At 48.2% G+C, this 22178-nt stretch overlaps 1 protein-coding gene across 3 annotated transcripts; it reads right to left on the reverse strand.

The window, feature by feature from the left end:
- Positions 1 to 5852: 5852 nt before the first annotated feature.
- Positions 5853 to 21761, reverse strand: LOC110548892 (cytochrome P450 4F6-like). Of its 3 annotated transcripts, none has more exons than XM_060371027.1 (13): positions 21677 to 21761; positions 21147 to 21345; positions 14513 to 14657; positions 12566 to 12619; positions 12350 to 12477; positions 11573 to 11694; positions 8998 to 9265; positions 8624 to 8690; positions 8316 to 8445; positions 7607 to 7740; positions 7470 to 7534; positions 7242 to 7324; positions 5853 to 6881 (listed from the first exon to the last, which is right to left on the reverse strand). In XM_060371027.1, the coding sequence occupies exons 2-13, from the start codon at positions 21342 to 21344 to the stop codon at positions 6692 to 6694; spliced, it is 1584 nt and encodes a 527-aa protein (XP_060227010.1). In that variant the 5' UTR covers position 21345; positions 21677 to 21761; the 3' UTR covers positions 5853 to 6691. The 3 variants fall into 3 exon arrangements, with proteins under 3 accessions (XP_060227010.1, XP_060227011.1, XP_021493226.2); XM_060371028.1 differs by having other exon boundaries at positions 21147 to 21402; positions 21677 to 21751; XM_021637551.2 differs by lacking the exon at positions 21677 to 21761 and adding an exon at positions 21514 to 21670.
- Positions 21762 to 22178: the final 417 nt, after the last annotated feature.

Here is a 22178-nt window from a genome sequence, read left to right on the forward strand (position 1 = left end):
CTGAAGGGATTCCCTGCTGCAGACTGGCCACTGGGAGCTGTTTTCCCAGGATCGACGCTACGGGCACAGAGACGCCAGTGGAAGCGGCAGAATCTGTCAGCAACAGCATGGACTGCTGCTTTCACAAGCATGAAAGGCTGACGGGGGACGACGTGGAGGCTCGCCAGGTTCCCAGAAAGCCGCCGAAGCTGGGAAATGTTTCTCAGGAAGGCTGGACAGGCTGGTCTATTCTAATGCTTAGTTGATATAAAGACCCCAGTATATTGGGAGATGCCAGGAGAATGAGATAATTAAAAATGTGCTGCAAGAAGCAGCTGAAGAGACAAGGCTGCCAAAGGCTGCCTTTGGAGCTGTGCTGGAGTGGGGAGGACTCCTTCAGGAGTCCCAGACTCTGCATATGTCTCTGCGGAGGCTTTTGTTGTTCGCTTCTTCTTTCCCCAATGCATTCCAGTCTTGCATATTTATTTTTTTCTTTTTGTATTGTTTTTTTCCTTTCTATGCTCGCATTGGTCTGTCTCTCTTGGACTGAGATGTTTATTCTGCCCTGTGTATATTAGAAATACTTCAGTAGGCGGATTTTCAGTTTGTTGTTTGTTTCTTGTGGGACCTCACAGTTAAGAGCTCCCCTCTCATCTCCTAAGAAACTGTAGACTTAGGACTCGTGAGTAAGTGCTGGGATTATTTTAAATGGTCCTAGAAACTGAATAAATGCATTTTGCACTGAGATTAAAATTAGAGCTTGTAAAACAGGAGTGGAATGTTTGTAACCCCCTGTGAACCCCCGCAGGTAGATGGGAGGTGGAGACAGGAAAATCTCTGGAGTAGGGGTCCTCAGCCCAAGGCTGCAACCTTTTAATAGTGAGTTTCTCATGTTGTGGTGACCCCCAGGCATGAAAATTATTTTTGCTGCTACTTTATAAGTGTAAGTTATACATAAGTTTTACTACGGTTATAAATCATACTATAAATACCTGTGTTTTCCGATGGCGTCAGACAGACAAAAGTTAAGGCTGGGCTTTACCAAATTCACCAACTGTGTATGGCTTGAACAAGTGATTTGCCCTCTGAGCTCAAATCCCTCCTTGGTAATAAAGACACAAAAATTTGACTATAGGAGCTGGAAAAGCCAGCCAGCATCACATCTCAGTTTGAACTCAACAGAAGCAGATCCAATACCAGGACTCCAGGGTAAAGAGACAAAGTTTCAACTGCCAAGCTTCATTTTGGGAGGGGATCCCAGGAAACACCCAGAAACTATCCGTGAAAGTGGGATGGGAAAGGGAGACAGGAGGTAAAGGCAGCTTGAAGGAAGTTTGTGCTCTTTGCCAGTGTTCAGTTCTGAACAGAAAGCAAGGAACACTTACCTCAGTGCCAAGGGCAGTATCTCTCCGGAGTGTGGGGCCTGCACCACAAGGGTCAGGCCTGGGTACCAGGGCAGGGGGACGTGTCACTGTGTGTAGCCATGAGCACAGCTGGTGTGGACCATTTCATCACTCGATAATTCTAACACAAATATGAACACACACACACATGTGCTCAGACACCAATACAGTGTATTTAGTACATAATGAACCACGTGCGTGCATACATACATTTGCACAAATGTACATACTTACAAAGACACTTACACAGTCGAACACACACCCAGTCTCTCAGGTATACATACATTGAACTAAAGAACACCAGACCCCCCAGAATACTAGAACCTCTTGTGAAAGAGCCTCCTCCCTACTCAAGAGACCAACACACACCTCCAGCAGTCAAGGACAGAAAGACTTGGCTGAACACCCCAGGTAGGATTAGAAAGCAAGGCAGGCTGCTCCTCGGCTGTTGGGGGTGCCCTGCTGGGTGAGGCTGTAGTTAGCCTAGTCCAGAAAGCCATTCTGAGCTGGGGGCGTTAGGGGCAGGACTCCCTCTCCCCAGCAGGGCCTCCTGCTCTCTACCTGGCTTCATCTGGAGAGTGTCTCTAGACACAGACTCCCCTAACCACATGTGATAAAAGGCCTCTGACACAGCTCCCTGCTGGCTCTCCCCTTCCTGAACCTATACGATACCCCGTGGGATGCCCAGCCATTCCAGGCTCGCTTCTCATCTCGTCCCCCTCCTGACTTTGTAGGCTGCTGGGAGACAGCCCCCAGGCCGGAGGAGAACCAACCCTCAGCAGCTGCAGCATTCAGGAGGGCGGGACAGCAGGCCCTGTGCCTCATCTGGGCAGCACAGTAGAGCCGGCCGTTAGTGGAGGGGCCACAAATGAGCCGGCCCCAAGAGTGAGAGCATAGGAGAGCTGGCCCTAGCCACTGGCTGGTAAAGGTGGAGTGGCTACGGGGTTGATGGCCCTCCACCACCGCCTGCCATAGTCAGGGAGAGCTGGCCCTGCGATCATGAGAGCTGGACAGCTAGCCCTGCCCCTTCACTGACTGCCGCATTCCGGAGAGTGGGCCCTGCACCTAACCTGGGCAGCACAGTGGAGCTGGACGTGATGTCAAGACATGGGTGAGCCAGCGCCAAGCGTGTGAGAACAGGAGATCTGGCCGAGGCTGCAGCCTCACAGCAGCCTTTCAGAGAGTGGCCCCTGCGCCTTGACTGAGCAGCACGGTGGAGCCGGCTCTGGAGGCGTGGGTGCCGAGGAGCAGACTCTGAAGGCGTGGGGGGGAGGGGGGAGTTGGCCCTGCCTCCTGCGGATGGTGGCACTGGGTGGCTTAGCTTGAAGGAGTACTGCAGAGCTCGCCCTGGTGGTGCAAATAGGGGAAATCTGGCACGCCGCCGACAGGCTCAGCTGCCACCCAGCCCAGACACAGACCTCTGAGTCCCACCCCAGAATCTCCAATATCCCTGAACAGCTGGGACACGTTAAAGGGCCAGTCTTGCTGATCCAGAGCTGCAGGATCTCCATGACACAGGGCAACGGTGGGATGACCCAGAGGAGCCCCAGTGAAGAGGCGATACTGACGGTGTCACGGCAGCCAGAGAGCTCAGGCAGAGAACAACTGCAGGTGCAGATGTGTGCACGGAAGACGCACTGTGGGACACACTGTGACACACCACGGCTTCCACACTGAGCTGTTTTCATGCTGTTGTTGGGGTGTGTGTGTGTGTGTGTGTGTGTGTGTGTGTGTTTTATTTTGAGAGGCTGCCAGTGTGAAGGATGGATACGAGGGGACAGAAAAATGATCGGGACTAGGGTACTGACGTGCAACTCACAAGGAATCAATAAAAGGTTAAAAACAAAAAGAAAAACAAAGAAAGACCAGGGCTGGAGAGACGGCTCAGTGATTGAGAGGACCGGCTGCTCTTCCAGAGGACCTGGGTTCAATTCCCAGCACACAGCTCTCTGCAATTTCAGTTCCACGTGATCCAGCACCCTCACACAGACATACAGGCAGGCAAAACACTAATGCCCGTAAAATAAGAATAAATACATTATTTAATAAAGAAGTAAAGGCCAAGGGAAAGGAGTTCTGTAATTATGGACATGTCATTAGTTGTACTCCGATGGCAATGATACCTAGACAGTGCACAAAAATTTATCCTATTTCTATACCCAGTGCTCAGCAAACTGTGGCCTCCCATGCATTAAGCTTCCTTCTATGTTGTTTATGGACTAAAAATGGTTTTAAATTGAAACGATGTTGGAGTGAGAGAAGGGCATAAGTACAGCCTGAAATGGAAAACTAGAGCATGCAAGTCTAAAATATTTATATTCCACTTTAAGAAAAAAAAAACAAAACAAAACTGGGAGCTGAAGAGATGGCTTAGTGGTTAAGAGCACTGGCTGCTCTTCCAGAGGTCCAGGGTTCAATTACGTACCCCCATGGTGGCTCACGACTGTCTATAACTGTATGGGATCAAATTTCCTTCTTTGGTATGCAGATATATTTGCAGACAAAATAACCATATATATTAAATAAAGAAAGAAAGAAATCTTTTTTAAAAAAAAGAAAAATATTTCAACTCCTATGTATAACAATAAATAGTAAATAATTTTTTCCAAGAATCATTATTGAATAATAAATTATGAAAGTGTACTTACGTCAAAGTCTAACAAAATAGGTGTGGTATATCTGTGATGAAAACTTCAAGACACTGATGAAAGAAATCCAGGATAACCAAGTGCAAAGGCATACAGTGGTCATGGGTAGGATGGCTTCATGGTAAGATGATGCTTCTGCTCAAACTGATCCGTTTAACAAAAACTCAAAGTCGCAGCACGACTGTGTATGAATAGATACATCGGCTGTGAAATTTACATGAAGACAAAAAGGGCATGGGAGATCAAAAAGATTATTCAAAAATGAAAATACAACTGCAGGATTCCTTTCAAGACATACTACAAAATTAAAGAAATCAGTAGAGTATGGTGACCTAAAATCACACAATTGTCAGTCCCTGAAATAGTTCATCTCAATGTCTACCAAAATACCTACTATGTGCTCTCCTTTGCAGACAAAGGTTACACTTACAACAATCCCAAGGGAGTCAAACCCAAAGGTTACCTGACACCTCTGTTTCTCCCCAAAGTCCAAGAGCGATGGGTGATGAGTAATGCTCAGCTTATATTCTTTTGGGGGTGGAGAGGGTTGAGTCAAGGTTTCTCTACATAGCTGTGGCTGGCCTGGAACTCAAAAAGATTCATGCTCTGCCTCCCACACCTGGGATTACAGGTGTGCGCCACCATGGCCAGCCCTCCCCTCGGGTGCTGGTGACTGTGGTCTAAAAACTACAAAATGAAGGGCAATCTCACCTTGAACATTCCACAGTGAAGTCACCGGTGGAAGTGGACCGTGCCCGTTTAAAATCTCACTGAAGGGGCTGGGGAGGCAGCTCAATGAATAATGTGTTTGTCTTTACACCCTTGTAAAATTGGGTGTAAAGTGCTTTACACGTATAATCTCGTCACTGTGAAGGCAAGGGCAAGAAGATTCCCAGAAGTCACTGGCTAGCCAGACTGGCCCAACTGGTGAGCTCCAGGCCAATGAGAGATCTTGTCTCAGAGGAGGTAGACAGCATTCCTAAACATCAAACCTGAACTGCCCTCTGGCCTACTGACACACCACCACCACTGAAAAAAATAGCAGAATCAAGAGGGTGTGTAGCTCAGTGGTGGAAGATTTGCCTAATAGGTGCAAGGCCTGGGCTTACACTCAACCACAGTGTTACAAAAGCGCTTTATAAATTAGAACAGAACACTAGAGATTTTTAAAATGCTCTAAGTTATTTCTCAAGCCAGAGATATGTAAAATTCTACTTTTGTGGGTTTTTAGGATTTGAGGTAAGGTCTCACAATGCTGGCCTCAAACTTTCTATAGGTAGCCCAGGCTAGTCTCCAACTCATGAAACTGTTTTAATGACTTCCTGATAGAGGAGGGAGAAATCAAAATCCTAGAAGAGATATAAAAGGTAAGTGTGCGTGCCTGTGTGTGCGTGTGTGTGTGTGTGTGTGTGTGTGCATGTGTACTCAGAACACAGAGACATGTTTATGAGGCCAGAGATTTATGTCATGTGCCTTCATTCATCACTGTCCACTTATTTCCTGAGACAGAATCTCTCACTGAACCCGGGGCTTTCTGATTGAGCTAGACCGACTGGCCAGGGGGGGCCTGGGATCCTCCTGTCTCCTCAACTGAGCCACCTCTCCAGCCCCAGGAGAAACAGGTGGGAGCCTGAGAGAACTCCACCACCCAGGGAGCCTGCAAAGGTGATGCCGTTTTAAATGTAAGCTGTTTGAGTGGCCTTGGACGTCACAAGCCTTCAGCGTCACTTAACATCATTGTCAACGGCTCCCAGACTTCTCTCCTGAGAAACTGTTGTGCCCGATTCGAGAGACCCCAAAAGACCACTAGGAGCCGAGTCCGTTGTAAATCACATGAGGATCTTTATTCAAGCTTAAGCTAAGGCCTCCAATCTCCCCTGCAGCAGGTTAGAAAGTGAGGCCCCGAGTCTCAGGGAGGCAGAGTTTTTAAAGGGAAGAACGGTGAGCAGGGAATTCCAAGCCTTGGCATTACAGGGAAGGGCAAGTTTTGGGTGGGGGTACAGCAATTGAGATGACCTCTGGGCGAATTGTTCCAAACCACGTGGCCAAACCGACAGATATCTAAGATGTCTGTACGATGCCTGCTGGGTGGAGTGGAGGACCCACTAACACTTCTGTGGCATTTATGACACCTGACACCAAGGACCCATCATTAATGCATTCTGTGGCATGACAGCCTGCAGGATGGAGGGCCATGTGGCCCTTCTCACAACCCAAAGGTGGGGTCAAGTCACTCCAAGGTCAGTCAACTTAAGATAGAGTCTGAGAAACAAAATGGAGCCAGCCCTGCCATCCTCAGTTTCTTCAAGAGGTCTGCTGCAAGTTAAAGGCCAGCCTGGTCTATCCTCTAAAAGCTACTCTGTGAAACCCTGTCTCAAAAATAGAAGAAAACTGTAGTGTGTGCCGGTAATCCCTGTATCTCTCCTGTTCAAAAATCTGTGGTGCCTCCCTGTCACCAAAAAAATTAAGTCGACGCTTGAGTTTGAGTGCAATTCTCATCAGCCTGCAGGCCCCGCGGATCACCCAGGAAGCAGGCCGGCTCTAGGTCGCAGACCCCAGCCTCGCCTCTTGTCAGCCAGGCTACCAGAGGGTTTCTGTGGTCCCGCAGTGCCGCCTTCTGGCACGCCTTATTCTGGGCTCCGCAGAGTGGGTGGGACAATCCTAGGCCCTGTCACTCACTGCGCCCGCGCTCAGCGGCTCCACCCGCAGCCACAGCCCGCCCTCTGCGCGCAGGACCAGGTCCGGCTTCAGGCGCGGCTCCTTGTCACCCGGCAGCACGCGGAAGCGCAGCAGCGTCAGCGCCATCGCCACCTTCATCTCGCTCATGGCGAAAGTCTGTCCTATGCAGTTCCTGCGGGAGGACGGGGTGGGAACTTTTTACTGCACAGGGACCAAACTAGCCCCCAAGGTTTAAGCTTGACCGGGTCCATGTTGTTCTGGCCAGCCCGAGAGGCAGGCTGATGCTCCGGGAGATACCAAGTGTGAGTGTCCGCCATCCTGAAGCTCTCGCAGACTCAGCGACAGACCACGACTGGGCTCTGAGCACAGGGCCCCGCCTTTCACCTTCCAACCCCGGCCTGCTAGACCTTCATGTGTAGCCCTGAGCAGCGGGCGGGAAGGAGACTCGGAACCCAAGCACCCCAACCTCTCCTGTCTCCGCTCTCGGCCCCCGCTTTCACTCCAGCTCTCACCCCAAGCCCTCTCGCCTTACCTGGGCCCGGCGGAAAAGGGAATAAAAGCCAGAGGTGACCTCTTCTGTGGGTTTTCTGGGTCAAAGCGGAAGGGGTCATAGACCTGCAGATCAACCAAGACTAGGCTGAAGGGTCACACCCCTCTGCACACCCAGCCAGTCCAAGAACAGATGGATATGGAGACAGAAGGGTGACAGCTCTGGTTTTCCAGGTAAGGGTCCCAGAATTGGGGACGGGTGTGGTCGCACCTCAGGGTCTGGCCAGACTGAAGGGTTGTGATGAACCCCGAAGATGCTGATGAGACAGTCGTTCCCTTTTGGACAAGAAGGGAAGTCAACGTTGGCCCTGGGAACCACCAGGAGCGGCCTCCCCATACAGTCCACACCTTTGGGGATGACCCGGCCATCGGGGAGCACAATGTCCTGGGTGCAGAGTCGAGAGATGACCACGATTGGGGGGTGCAGCCGCAGACTCTCCTTGATGCACATGGTCAGGAAGGGCAGCCGGGCCAGGTCGTCCCTGAGGAGCACACCGCACGATTATCCAGGAGCAAAAGCAAAAGCCCTGGCCTGATAGATGGCTTGTCATTAGAGGGCTGGCACCCACTCTTGATGACCTGAGTTCAATACCAGCCCACACAAGGTGATGGAGAGAACCAACTACCGAGAGTTGTCTTCTATGCTCCACACATGCACCATGGGTGTACACACACACACACACACACACACACACACACACACACACAAGTGCACATAAACAGTACTGGCCAGCCTTACTGCCACTTGTTGAAATTCTTGCTGCTTCCCTGTGATCATTTAGTCCTATAGCAAAGGTAATTTAAGAGAAAGGCTCTTGCTGCTGACCCTGAGCAACCTGAGTTCAATCCTTAGAGCGTACGTGGTAGGAGAGAAACAGTCCCTGAAAATTCCTCTGACCTCCACAAGTGACTTAGTACATGCACACTCCCAGCACGGACACTCACACACGAATGCATGAATGAATGAATGAATGAATGAATGAATGAATGAAATGTAATTTCACAGATCAAAAACGGCAGCTGCCATGCTGGCTCACAGCTATATTCTTGCACTCACCATTCAATCTCCTCAGGCTCGCGGTCCCTCAGGAGCTCCCGCACCTCCTGCCGGCAGCGCTCCTGGTATTCCGGGTGCCTCGCCAGGTTGTACAGGATCCAGGAGAGCCCGCTGGCTGTGGTGTCATGGCCTGCAGGGCAGACAGGAAGTTCTGGGTGCTGGGCTGTTTCAGCACCCTGGAGTGAACAGTACTTGGGCATCTATTCCCCAAGGAAAGGAGAGGATTGGTGGAATGGAGGATCTGGTGTTTCCTCCTGATACGGATTAATCAACTCAGACCTTCTCTGTGGCTTCACGGGGACTCCCACCTCCAAACATGAAGGTGTCAGCCTCTGCTCGGATGTCCTTGTCTGACAGCTCCTTTCCGTGTTCATCCTGGAGACATGAGACCCTCAATTCATGCCACTGGAGGGCTCCTGAGCTTGACCTGACACAGGCTCTGATATGCACTGCGCACACGCCTTCCCTAGCCTCTCCATGACCTGTCCCTGCGGGTTCCTCCTTAATTTCCTGCTGTCGTTTGCTGCTTACACAGTGTCCAACAGAGTCACATCTTGTAGGCTTTTTAGTTGTTATAAATACCATCTATTGCTTCCCAGATACCCGCTTGATCAATTCTAACTTCTACCTAACATTCAATGTTCTTGATTAAGTTCTCAGTTCAGATCCCACAAAAACCCACCTTGGCCAGCAAGAGCACATCAATGAAGTCCAAAGACTTAGACCTAGCCTTGGCTTTGAGGAATTCAACACCCTGGCTAGCAAGGACGCGGCGTCTCTCCCTGATGACAGCATCTGTGAAGTTGTGCACCAGGTCACAGGCCTTGCGGAAGCGCCGCCCATCAGCAGTGAGGTAGTACAGGAAGTCCACATGCAGAAAGAGCCTGAGGTACCGTTTCATGATGAGGGAGCTGAGCTCCAGGATTGCAGCAATGTATTCACTGGGAGACCTGCAGGGCAGGCCAGAGAAAAGAAGCAATGTTACACACATGAAACTCCAGAGAAGTTCCAGCCAGAGTCCCAGGATGAGGATTTGCCCAGAAAAAGGCCCTAGCCAAGCACACCTCTCTCTGCTTCCTGCTTCCCATGAGTAGCCTTGTGCCCCGGGATTTGAAGGTAGATATGGCATTGTTCTCATCTCTCTTTCAGTCAGCATTTGCTCTATCTTTTCTTTCCTGTTTTCTTACAAATCTTCCCTGTTTTCTGTATCAAGTTCATAATCTCCTCTTCAGGTCTTTGGCATCCTGCATCTATGACATTCCTTTACTGGGTCAATTGTCCAATCTTAGCTATGACTATGACTTCCACCTACTTATTAAATACCTCCCATGTCTCCTTGGAAGACATGGAATTCACACCCTTCTTGCTGGGTATACAACATCATTAAGATCTGCCCGCTAGCTGGACTTGGTGGCTTGTGACTCCAGTCCCAACAGTCAGGAGATGGAGGCAAGAGGATCATGAGTTCATGTGTAGCCTGAAGTCCCTACTCAGTTCCAAGATAGCCTAGACAACATAGTAAGATGCCATTAAGGAAGGAAGGAACAAAGGAAGGAAAGAAGGAAGATGGATGATTTAGATGATAGAGGATTTGAAGAGAAGTGTGCTCCAGAGGCTTGCACACTTGCTTCCTAGTTGATCCAGTTGATGGCACTCTTTGGTTAGGATGGGAGCCTTGGAGGAGTGGACCTTGAGAGTTTCAGCCCTACCCCACTTGCAGTTTGTGCTCACTCTTTGCTTCCTGGGTGCAAATGAAATGTGATCAGGTAGTTTCCTGCTTCATCGGTCAGCTTCCGTGCCTTCCTTGCCATTATGGACTTCGCCTATAGAACTGTATTTTATCACAGCATCAGAAAAGAAATACAGAAAGGCAGTATGCTCGAGCACCGTTTAACTCTGTGTTGGAAAGAGGGAGGCACTTTGAACTCCCTGTGATTCCTAACCTTGTTATCGGCTTAGATTAAATCTCACCTTTTTTTTTTTTTCAGAGTGGTCTGTGTACCTTGTATGCACACGTTTGTTTAGTTGCCTCGTGGACATGTGATGACACATGTGTGCACATGCACGTGAAGTCAGAGGCTGACATCAGGTATCTAATTTCTCCCCACCTTGGTATTTGAGAAAGGGTCTTTTATTGAACGAGAAGCTCATTGATTCTGCTAACCTGTGGCCTCCAGATTCCCCCCATCTAAATCTCGCTCCAGCACTGAACTGTGGATATAGTCACCCTGGCTTTGCTTTGATGGGTGCTGGGGCCTTTGGTCTTGTGTGGCAAGCACTTTACCTACTGAGTCACATCCCCAGTCCTCATCAAGCACATTTCCATGGTCCTCTGTGAGGATGTTTCCCAGAGGATTAGCTGAGGGATAAACGCCCACCCTGATGTGGACGATCTCATCCCACAGGGAGGGGCTTAGAAAGAAGAACAGGAGATGGAGGAGGAAGCTTGCCTCTTGGCCCTTCTTAATGGAAGGGGTTCCGTGATCCCCTTCCTCACCCACCATGATGGGTGAAACTTTTGAAATATGGAGCCAATGACAGCCTGCCTTCTTCAGTCCTTTCACTCAGATATTGACAAGAATACTCTCCTTGTCTGCTTACCCACACCTCCTTGCCTTTATCCAAACAATCCTACCTCCCTGAAAGGCCAACTGTCTCTCTCTCTCTCTCTCTCTCTCTCTCTCTCTCTCTCTCTCTTCCTTGTCCTCCAGGGGGTCCCCTCTGTTCCCTCTGACCATTCCTTTCTCCCTGTGGATTCCCAAGACACAAGGGGGATGGTAGAGTAGTACCCATACCCCAGAAATCTCTCTGCACAGTAGGAGTGGAGCTGCTCCCTACCCAAATCAGGCTTGGGTCTACTCAAACTCCATAGAAACAAAGGCCACATCATGGGAAAGCCAGTTAAACTTCTGTTTCCCCACCAGAGAACTGGCTTCTCAGAAATCATGTGACCAGCAGTCTGCTAATCTAGCTGATACGCTTTGAAGGTCCCTGACCCCACTGCAGCACTTCCGTGTCCTTTTTCCTCCCTCCCCACTGACGAGCTATATAAGCTAGCTCCACGATGTCAGTAAGTGACCTGTTCTCCCAGTCTTCCAGGTTGTTCATCCCTGCCGTACTCACCACCGCATGAGACCCTGCTCCTCAGCTCCTCCGCATCTGCACCCTGAGACTGCCAATAGGGGTTGGGGACCCAGAACTCCACAGCCTCTTCCCTTGGTCCACGCTTAGGTTCCCAGGCAAAGACAGTGACTCACTCCTGACAGTTGCTGTCAAAGCTGAAGACACATTTCTGAAGGTTGTCCAAGGTCATGAGGCTGATGTGTTCAAACATGTCCAGGCAGGTGGTGCCCTGAGTGGTTAGGTGCTGCCATTTGGTCTGGCAAGAGAAGGGAATACAATTAAGCCTTGGCTCCTGAGGCCCTGGCCAACTCCAAACACCAAGGTAGACAATACACACACACACACACACACACACACACACACACACACACACTACATTTAGGCCTTTACCCCAGAATAGGCCAGACATGGGTGGGAGAAGACACAAGGCTGGGAGTCAGAAACTGAGTTCAAGTCTAATGTCTGTATGGCCCTGTGGTCAATGCATTTCCCTCTCCTAGTTCCCATTTGGTAAATCTTCAGCAACAATTCGTTTAACCTCATCTGCTGAACGGCTGCTCCACCACTCACACTCTTACTACTGGGGAACTTGGAGAAGCATCCTGACCTCCTTGGCGCCAGTTTCATCATCCACAATGATGATGTCATAACTGTCATAGTAATTTCTACCTCATGGCAATGCGAAAACATAGATCATGGGACTGGCATAGTCCTTCTGTTGTATAGAAGCTATTCAATAAACGCTAATTGGTGTGCGGCTACAGAAATTACTCCATATGGAGCTGGAGAGGTGGATCAGAGGTTAAGAGCACTGGTTGCCCTTACAGAGGACCCAGGTTTGAGTCCTATAACATAATTTTAATGTTATAAAAGAAACCATCCCATTCTAGCACATATAAACACAGACTCACATGCATGGTGTTCACACTCTTATTAAAAATCTTCACATAGGGCTTCAGGATGTCAAAGTGGAAAGCAGGCGTCAGCAGGCGGCGATGGTGGCTCCACTTGTTACCAGCACTCAGCAACAGCCCATCTCCTGGGAGGGCAGGGAGGGCAGTGGGCAAGGCTGGCACCTTCACCTGGCCCAATATGGTATCTCCTGACCCTGATCTTGAGGTACTCACCCAGCCAGGGCTTCAGGAAGCCATAAAAATTCATTTCCTTGAGGGCCACTGAAGCTGCCATTAAGAAGGGAGGAGATCAATCAGGGGCCACGGAGTGGGTGAATGGTGGTCTCTGGGAAGGATGGGGACTCCCAGCCCCATGGCTGTCCACTTCCCCTCCAAACATAACCAATCAGGAAGGGGACAGGAACAAGGGAAGGAGGGAAAAGGAGGGAGGTGAGGCAGACCAGATCAGGCTGCAGCAGCGAGGAGAGCAAAGGTCATCCTCACAGGGCACAACGTATGGTCTAACACGGACCATACAACAGTCTTACATGATTCAATTGTACCCTTCGGATAGGATTTAACTGAACCCCAGATAGGATTTTAACATGTTTCAGTCATGACCCAAATGATGTATCCTCCATGCTAAACATTAAGTATTTAAAGTTAAGGATACCCCTGTCCTCAAAGACCAGTGTCGGTTCGCCGGTCAACGCACTAGCCCACTCCTAGGCTGCTTAGCAACCTGTTATCATGATTGGGCACCGTTACCGCGGACCGGGATAAAAGGACCCCCAGCTTCTCTCTCTCCCTCTCTCCTCTGCTCCCTGCCTGTCTGTCTCCCTTCCCATTCTGTATTCTCACCCTTCTAAGCTCTCCCACTGTCTCAGTTTTGCCTTTCCCACAACAAGCCTATAACCACAAGCTGTTGCACAGTGTGTGATTTATATCACAGCGCACAGGATTCGGCCCCCGTGTGCTCCCTTGAAGGGCTGCCACTGCCCCAGCCAGCCAGCCAGCCAGCAAGCAGCTCACGGCCAACCAGACACAGCTGACCTGCTGGGTCTTCTGAAGGATTCTGTACCCCCTCTTCCTCCCAAGTCAGTTTTCAGCTTAAGGTCCCAAAAAGGGGCTGAAGCTGTAAGGTGGGTGGAGTCCTCCGGGTGCTGTGTGTTTCGCTGAGCGTCAGTTTCCGGAACTCAGCCTTTCTGCTCTGTTCAGGTCTGGCCTATCTGGTCTACATCAGAAACGTGTTTGAAGGGATGTCTGTTCCTGTTTCTCTGTAACTTTGTGGATCAGCTGGCCTGGAACAGACAGAGATCTGCCTGCCTCTGCCTACCTACTTCTGGCCTTAAAGGAATGCACACCACACCCAGAAGATCTCCACATTTTTATTCTATTCCATTATTAGAGATGTTTGTCAAGGACCAAAGAATCAGGAAAGAGCACACCTTCAGGGTGTAGATGACCTTCATCTTCTAGCCTTTTGCATTCGTTTAAGAAAAGGCTATGAAAACACGCATATCCGTTTTTACTTTGCCTCTGTTCAAGACCGCACTCTGAACTGACGTACTGGTTATTTGTTATTTTATGTCTAAAATAATATGAGACAACCGAGTCACCATGGTGGATGAAGAATCTGTCTTATCACCCAATGAGGCAAAGTGAACTCTTCCTGGAAACACAGGGATTTTTTAAGGGGTTGAGTTGTTAGGGGTTATCTTTCTGCACAGGAGAGTGAAGACATCGGAGGAAGGGGGACTAACAGACAATGCATCCTGCAGCATTTTTGAGGCCTGTATCCAGCTGTCCTTAAAGAACACTCTCCCTGGATTTTTCTGCCAGCAGATTTCTTTAATTTTTTTTTCAGTGCCTAGGCATGCAGTCTAAGGTACAGTAAGTGGCAGACAAGTGCCTACCACAAAGCTATACCCCCAGCTAGTAGATTTTTTTTTCTTTGTTAAGACCACACTGGGTTGAATTTCCATCACACACAATTTAACAGACCATAGTATCTAGAGAGACCCAAGAGACCTTGCCCAGGGTCATCCAAGTTAGTGGTAGGGCTGTGGTTTCTCCTAAACAAGGCTCCATCCTCTCCTGACCAACCTGACTTGTGCAGGGGTAGGAAGGGCTTGGAGAAAAGGGAGAACAGATCGGTAATTGGGGTTCTTGGAGAAATACCTGGTGCCTGGAGAACAGGGCCAATGGTCTTGGGGTGGATGAGCCTCAGGAAGGGATAGACGGCCCAAATCCAACCGACATGGACACCATGGAAGTGGTGACCCATTTCAGTCCACAACATCAGGCCTTCCTCATTGTTCTTGATCTGGAGATGGAAAAGACTGAAGCTAGCCTTTTCTTGCCAATCAAATTCCACACCACTCTTACTCTTTCCATTGACTCATTCATAAATGGCTCTTGCTGAATCAACCTGAATTAAACTGCACATCATTTTTTATGTTCATGTGTTTATTTACATGTGTCTCTCTGTTTCTCTCTCTGAACCCTATTCCCCTATCTCTGTTTTGTTTTTTAAGATTTATTGATTTATTTTTTGTATATGTGTGTGCCTACGTATTTTATATAAAGGCCCATGGAGGCCAAAAGAAGGTGTTGGATCCATTGGAAATGCTGTTTCAGGTAGTTGTCAGTTGCCTGATGTGGGTCCTAGTTCCTGAAGCCAGGTTCTTTGCAAGAGCAGCAAGTATTCTCAAACACTGATTTCTCCAACCTCTCTTTATGTTTCCTGAATGGATGAATAGATCGTAGGTAGGTAGGTAGATAGATAGATAGATAGATGATTAGTAGATAAATGTGGATACACAAATGATTTATAGGTGTGATGCTAATAGATAAATAAATGGCACAGGGATATGTAACAGATAAATGATACAGGTAAAATATATTACATATAAATGTATGAGTGTATATATTTCACCAACAATTATCTACCCCATTTTGTTTCTCTGTGTGTGTGTCTATCATTCTTGCTCCTTATTTTTCTTGATCTCCCTCTCAACTCTGTCGTCTCCCTCTACATGCCTCTCTGTGTCTTTATCAAATTCTCTGCCTCTGATTCTTCTGATACCTGGCCTCTCTTTTCTTACCACTTATCTAACATCAGAGTGGACTCAGCTAATTTAGCCTCAGTGATGGCCAAGTTCCTCTGCAGCTTTGAAGCAAAGGATGTGTGAGGACACCCACAGACTTGGTACCCAGCTTAGGAAAGAAGTGAGATTAGAATTTCCCTCAGGAGGGAACTGATGGCCAATTTAGATCCCGTGTAAGGAAGAAGCCTTGAGAAAGGAGCAAAGGAGGAGAGAAGACAGCAGGCGATCCAGTATGGAAAGTTCGGGGGAGGGAGAACCAGAAGTGAACACAGAGGGGCCACAGGGAAATCTGGGGAGACCAGTGAACAACAAGAATCCTAAAACACTAAAAAGAGACTCTTAGGAGGATGATAGAGAGAGAACAGCAGAGAGCTGTGGAGAAAAAGATCCAACAGTGCCAGGACTCAAGAACCTGGAAATCAACAAGGTGACAGGAATGAGGAGCAGGCAGATGAGCAAGAGGGGCAAGAGAGGGGCAAGAGATGAGAGTGACTCTTTGTCCATGAGTGCGACACCCACTCCAGCGTCGTCAGTGTAGCATATCTATAGATTGTGTTACTAGATGGGAGATACGTTTTCTTCGGGAATACGCTCCCTGTAGGTCACTGGCAATATGTTCTCCCAACCATCTAAGCCAAAAAAGACGTATTCTGAGATTTCTAGGCTTTCTCGGTTGCGGTTGTGGGGTTGGATTTATGAGCCTTTTGATTTTTCTCTATGATTCTTGGAATAGCACAATTAACTATTTAAGGAAATACATCTTTGGTAGATTATTAAAAGCTTTAATAAGAATAGAATGGAAGAAAAATAATCTTAAGAGAAGTAATGAATCAGATTCAGTATCAGGAAGCATTACAAGAATAAAAAAAGAAATAGTGGACTCCTTCTTAGGAAAAGATAGCATGGGAAAGTACAGCTGGCTCGAGCATGCCTCCCTTTGGTGTCTTCTTTCTAAGGAAAATTATAAATCTTTAGCAAGACATATGGGAGGATGGTTAACAAAGGTGTATTTAGATTTTGACGCAGAAAACTATTTTGGCAGGTATCTGACTTAGCTCCTGACTTTCCTCTTCATTGGTTAGCAATAATGAAACTGTTTTTTTTGTTGTTGTTGTTGTTGTTTTTTTTTTTTGTGTGTGTGTGTGTGTGTGTGTGTTGTTTTGTTTTGTTTCCTTTGTCTGCTTTGATCAAAAGTTCTCAGGCCAAGATTTCTTGTGGGCACTGCCCTATGTTAAAATGTAAACTTTGTATTCTTGGTAAAAATCTGAATGTTTGGGAAGTATGCCAGCTTTGGGGTATTTCCTCATGTAATCATTATAAAATTATTAGTTTGACTTCAGTAAAATTATAGCAGATTCAAAGCACTCCTCGGTGTGGCCTCTGTCTGTCAATCCGCCTAACTTGTGTCTTCCTGAGTATCCAAAAACCCTGATTCTCCCACGGTTGTGGGACCCGGCTGGGTCGGTCCGTAACACACGAGTCTATGGCAGAATGTGCAGGCTAGAGGTTTAGTAGAAGTAGGATTTGGGGAATGGATAGACAAGAGCTGACATGACACCTAACAGCCGTCATCACTGTGACCAAGACAATGGAATACATGGCTGATTGAATTCACCCAAGCCCAAGGTTTTCGAAATGCCATTGCTAAAAGCTTGGTAGTCTAAAAACCACTGATAACCAATGGTGTGAACTGCTTAAAGAACTATACAAGATAAGTGTGCTTGGTGTTCCTGATTCATCCACTGTGAGGATGAATATATATTTTTTTTAATTCTAGAAAATTAAGTAATATAATGATGCTGGTTAGTTGCAGCCAATGTTTCTGGATAAAACAGCAAATGAAAATAAAATGAGCTTAACTTCCCAGTTCCAGTTGTGTACAAACCATCTAAAAGCTTGTAAGTGTGTCCTAAGAGAGAATCTAGTTTTGTTGTTGTTATTGTTTTATTTGTTTGTTGGTTGGTTAGTTTTATAAGACAAGGTTTCTCTGTGTCACCTTGGCTGGCCTGAAACTCACTCTGTAGAGCATTTTGGTCTCTAACTCATAGAGATCCACCCGCCTCTACCTCCTGACTGCTAAAATTAAAGACATGATCCACCACCACCACCTGGTCCAAAGAGAGAATCTTATCTTGAACAGCCATAGGCCTGAAGATGCTGACAGCCAAATACAAGCCCTTGTCATAAAACTGAATGACTTACAATGCAAATTCAGGTCCCAGCCTCAAAGTATGTCAATAATTAAAGTGAGGGCATTGTTTGGTAAAGAGTGGGATCCGCAACTTGAGATGAAGATGCACAGAGGACCTGAGAGCATGGAACTCTCAGAATCTGGTGGGTTTGGTTCACCTGGAGAAGAGGTCTTCCTACATTTAGTAGCAAATATATTCTCAACCCCACTCCCTGAACTATTTCCCTCTCTACCCTTGTCTGAAAAAAATCCTGTGATGTCTATGAAACCCAAGAATGACCCTCCCTGAAGGAGATGCCAAGCAAGTCAGCTCTTGCCAATTGGGGTCCACTCTCCCTACTAGACTCAAGTTTCAGCAGGCCCCAGAAATGGAGTACACAGTGAGAAGGACCACTACACTCCTAAAGAACTTACAGCTTCTGGTTCATATAAGAAGAGGTCTGGGACATATGTGTACATATGTATATGTGTACATGTATGTATGTACATGTGTGCATATGTATATGTGTGTGTACATGAGTGCATATGTATATGTACATATGTATGTGTATGTGTGTGTGTGTATAACCAAGCCTATACCGGTAAAGAAAGCACAGCAAATTACTGAAGATACCAAAATGTGTGTGGTTCCTACTCCTGTTCCAATACCTTTGTTCCTAAGAGTGCACACAGCCTCACGAAGTGTGACCTGTGAGCTGTTGAACAGAATAGTAGGCATTTGTGAACGCTTCCACATGCTAAACAGTCACCACCCAAAGGTAATAGCTGCAGTATTATAGCCTTTCTGTGATAACTCTGAAGGACATTAGTGAAGGAAAATCTTCACAAGTGTGTACAGTCAGGTTTTTGCTTGGAAAAGGAGATGGTCAAATGTGTGATTATATACTGCCGCTTCGGCCAATGATCTGGCGACATGGTGGGGTTCTAAAAAGGCGTGTGATTAAAAATCGAGATGACATTTTCAGAAAGGCATGTGGTAGAGCTCTCCAAAGAGGCAAAGGATGTGAAGCTTCTTGTGTCCTGTGTAACTACTCAGCAAAAGGCGATCTCAGCAGAGATGGACTTTAGTCATCAGGAGATGGGGGGCTTGAACTATGGCTAGTGATTAACATCTTCCCCCAGCTATCCCTGCCATTGACCAATGGGCCCATGACCAAGGTGACCAAGGTGACAGGAATGGAAGCTATGCATGGGCTCAACAACACAGCCTTCCACTCACCAAGGCTGATCTGCTTATGGCTGCCATTGAGTGCCAGATCTGCCAGCAGCAGAGACCAACACTGAGCCTCCAGTATGACACCATTCCCTGGGGAGACCAGCCAGTGACCTGAGGCAGGCTGACTACCTTATACCACTTCCACCATGGAATGGACATGGCTTTGTCCTTACTAAAATAGACGCTTACTCTATATTATGAATTTGCCATTCCTGCATGTAATTCTTCTGCCAAACTACCATCTATTTATTCACAGAATTCTTTGTCCACCATCGTAGTAGCCCACATAATTTTGCTGCTGAAAAAGAACTCATTTCACAGTGGCAGAAGGGAGGCAGTGGGCTCATGTCTGTGGAATTCAGTGGTCTTACCCCACTCCATCATCTTGAAGCAGGTGGCTTGAAAGAAGAATGGACTGCCCTTTTAAGGGGACAGTGCCAACAGGTGGAAGAACTCAGGCTGTGGGAAAAGTTCCCAGAAGGCTATAAACGCTCTGAATCCATGTACAATACGTGGTGCTGTTTCCCCTGGGACTGGAATTTGTAGCTCAGGAATCAAGAAGGAGGTAGAAATGAGGATGGTGCCATGCCTGATCGCCTCTAGGGGCCCACTAGCAATCTTTTTCTCCCATTGTTCACACAATCTTATGCTCTGCTGACTTACTAGACTTGGCTCCAGATGGGAGGCTGCTTTCGCCAAGAGCTAGGATAAATATTCCATTGACTTGGAAGCTAAGCCTTCCCCTTGGCCAATTTGGGTTCCTTATTCCCTTGAATCAACAGGCTAAAAGATGTGTTATTGTGTTATCAGGGATAGCTGATTCAGACTGCTAGAGGAAAATCTGGCTGCTTCTCCACAGCAGAAGGAAGCGTATGTGTCAGAGGACTCTATTGTCCAAGTCAGGGCTAAGGTGAGTACTCTCTTCCTCCTTGGTGCAATGCGCAGCTCCATAGAGTGGACGAGGTCTTTCGGGCATGTCTCGTTAGCATGCCCTGTGGTTGGATCATGGGAAACTCCAACAGTGCAATCCAGGCAGAATGACAATAGTTCTTCAGGAATGACGGTATGGGTCACCCCTCCAGATAAAGACACAAGACCTTATGAAATGTTTTCCGAGGGTAGAAGAAATATACAGAATAGGCAGTAGAGGAAAGAGGTTCTGAAAACCAGCTAAGACCATATGATCAGTTACAGAAACAATTATCATATTTATCATGAGTGTTTCTGTTCTGTTTTGTTAAGGATATGTTTGTGCACAAATACATACATATTTGGGGTTTTTTTCTTCCTATTCCTTTACCATGTAACATAACATAAAAGAAGAAGGCCTGAGGAGATACGGGAGGAGAGAAGGCCAAACAGAGAAGCTGGAAGAAAAGAGGACTGTGGTGAGAAAAAGCAGCCCTTCAATCACCTTACAGGTGACACTAAAATGCCAACAGTGGCTCTGGCAAGAGGAAGTCATGGAGCAAGGGGCACTGGATGTGAGTAAGAAACCTTTCCCAGGAAAGGTAACCATTATCGAAGAGGCCACAGTGGTGCCCTCCAGAAAAACAGAAACAGTGGCTGGGCTAGTAATGGAACCCTTTCAGTAGGGGGCACAGAACATTCAGCGTTCATCATAGAGAAAAGCAGATGGCTCACTTTGACCTAACTCAGACAATGGAATCCTTCGACATAGTGTGAGGCTGGGTAAGGAAGGACAGGGCCTAAGGCATTGGAGAGGAGAGATCACGTCTTCTGCCATTCGGTGTCCCTGTGGGCAGAGAGACAGGGATCACAGCTGATTCCCACAGAAGAAGAGGCACCTCACAGAGGTACAGACACTGGCCTGAGGCCAACAGAGATGCGCCAGGAAAACGGCATGCCCCATATGTTCCATTAGAAAGCCTCAAATCCAACAATGGAAAGTGAAGGCAGTACATGGTGAAAGGGACCCTGTGCAGCCTGTCCTGGGGGCCTCTAACTACAACACAGAACAGACCACAGGAAGAGGCTTCAGACCGTGAGTTCTGGTGAGAATGTGATCCAAAGTTAGCTGGGGATGAGAAAGGGAAAGGAGAGAGAGAGAGAGAGAGAGAGAGAGAGAGAGAGAGAGAGAGAGAGAGGAAAGCTTCAGAGCATGGTGTGGACAGAGGCAAAGCTGGGTATGTGAGCAGAGAGGGACCCCCACGGCCTCCCTCACCTCTGTACTGGTGTAGGCCCCAGCCCTCTCGTGACTCCTGGATTCCTAAGAGCCTCTCTTGCCTTTGAGAACGCTCATCCTGACACACCAGACCTACCTGCTTCCGTACTCACCAAGCCAATGTGACCCCAAAACCAGTGCAGGGAAGTGAGCCGAGGAAAGCAGCGGAGGCGGCGGCAGTTGTCATGCCAGGCATTGATCCAGGTCAGAATTCGGGCCAGGAGCAAGGAGGCCCCAACCAGCCCCAGAAGCTGCCATGGGGAAGCAAGCAGGGCCCCCAGTCTCAGCCAGGACAGGCTCAGCTGTAGCATCCTGGAGGGGAGAGGTGGAGATTCTGAGGCCCAGGAGAAAGGTGGACCACTGGAGTCACTGGACAGGGACAGAAACAGGGACAGGGACTTAGATGGCTACAATATGTCACCCAGGGCCATGCAGGGGAGAGACGAGACCACAGAAAGGAAAGAGACAGACAGATGGGACCTGTTTAGTCTAGACCAGCCCAGACGGGGGGAGGGAGGGAAGCTCAGAGAAGTGGTGTGGTGACTGGAAAACAGCCGCCTCCAGAGCCAGCTGGCTCCCTGGAGCCAAGCTGTAGGCAGTTCCACCGTGTTCTGGGCCTCTCCTGTGTCCCCAAGCCTGGCACCTCTCTCAGGGGCAGTGAGTCCCAGGATATCTCCGCTCTTCTCTGAAGAAGTTTCCTGCTTACTGACTGTGCAGGATGTGAGCTGGGCTGAGCCAATCATGCGTTGCAGAGGGCTGCCTCCTCCTAGCAGGCCCAAGGAACCAAACTGAAGGGGCGGGGCCAACCCGAAGCAGAAGGAGGCAACACAGTCACTGGCCCTAGCAGGCAGGATATCCTCAACACATATCTGAACTGGGACAAACGTGTCTTGAGACCCAAACTTTACAACCTCTCCCACTCTCCCCAGGTCCTCTGCACTGCAGGCTTGGAGACAGCAGGCAGTATTTTCCAGTGTAGAGCAGAGAAGCCTTGAGCCTCAGACCATCAGCTGCACAGACTGACAGATTTCAAGTTCTCCCTCCAAGTCGTACAGGTTCTGGGTGGAGGAAGACTTCCAGATACAAAGAACCCAGCCGTGCTTGAACGGACTATTTAAATTCTGAAGATAAAACTCCCAGCTGAG

The sequence above is a fragment of the Meriones unguiculatus genome, chromosome 17, assembly GCF_030254825.1.
Source record: "Meriones unguiculatus strain TT.TT164.6M chromosome 17, Bangor_MerUng_6.1, whole genome shotgun sequence".
NCBI lineage: Eukaryota > Metazoa > Chordata > Mammalia > Rodentia > Muridae > Meriones > Meriones unguiculatus.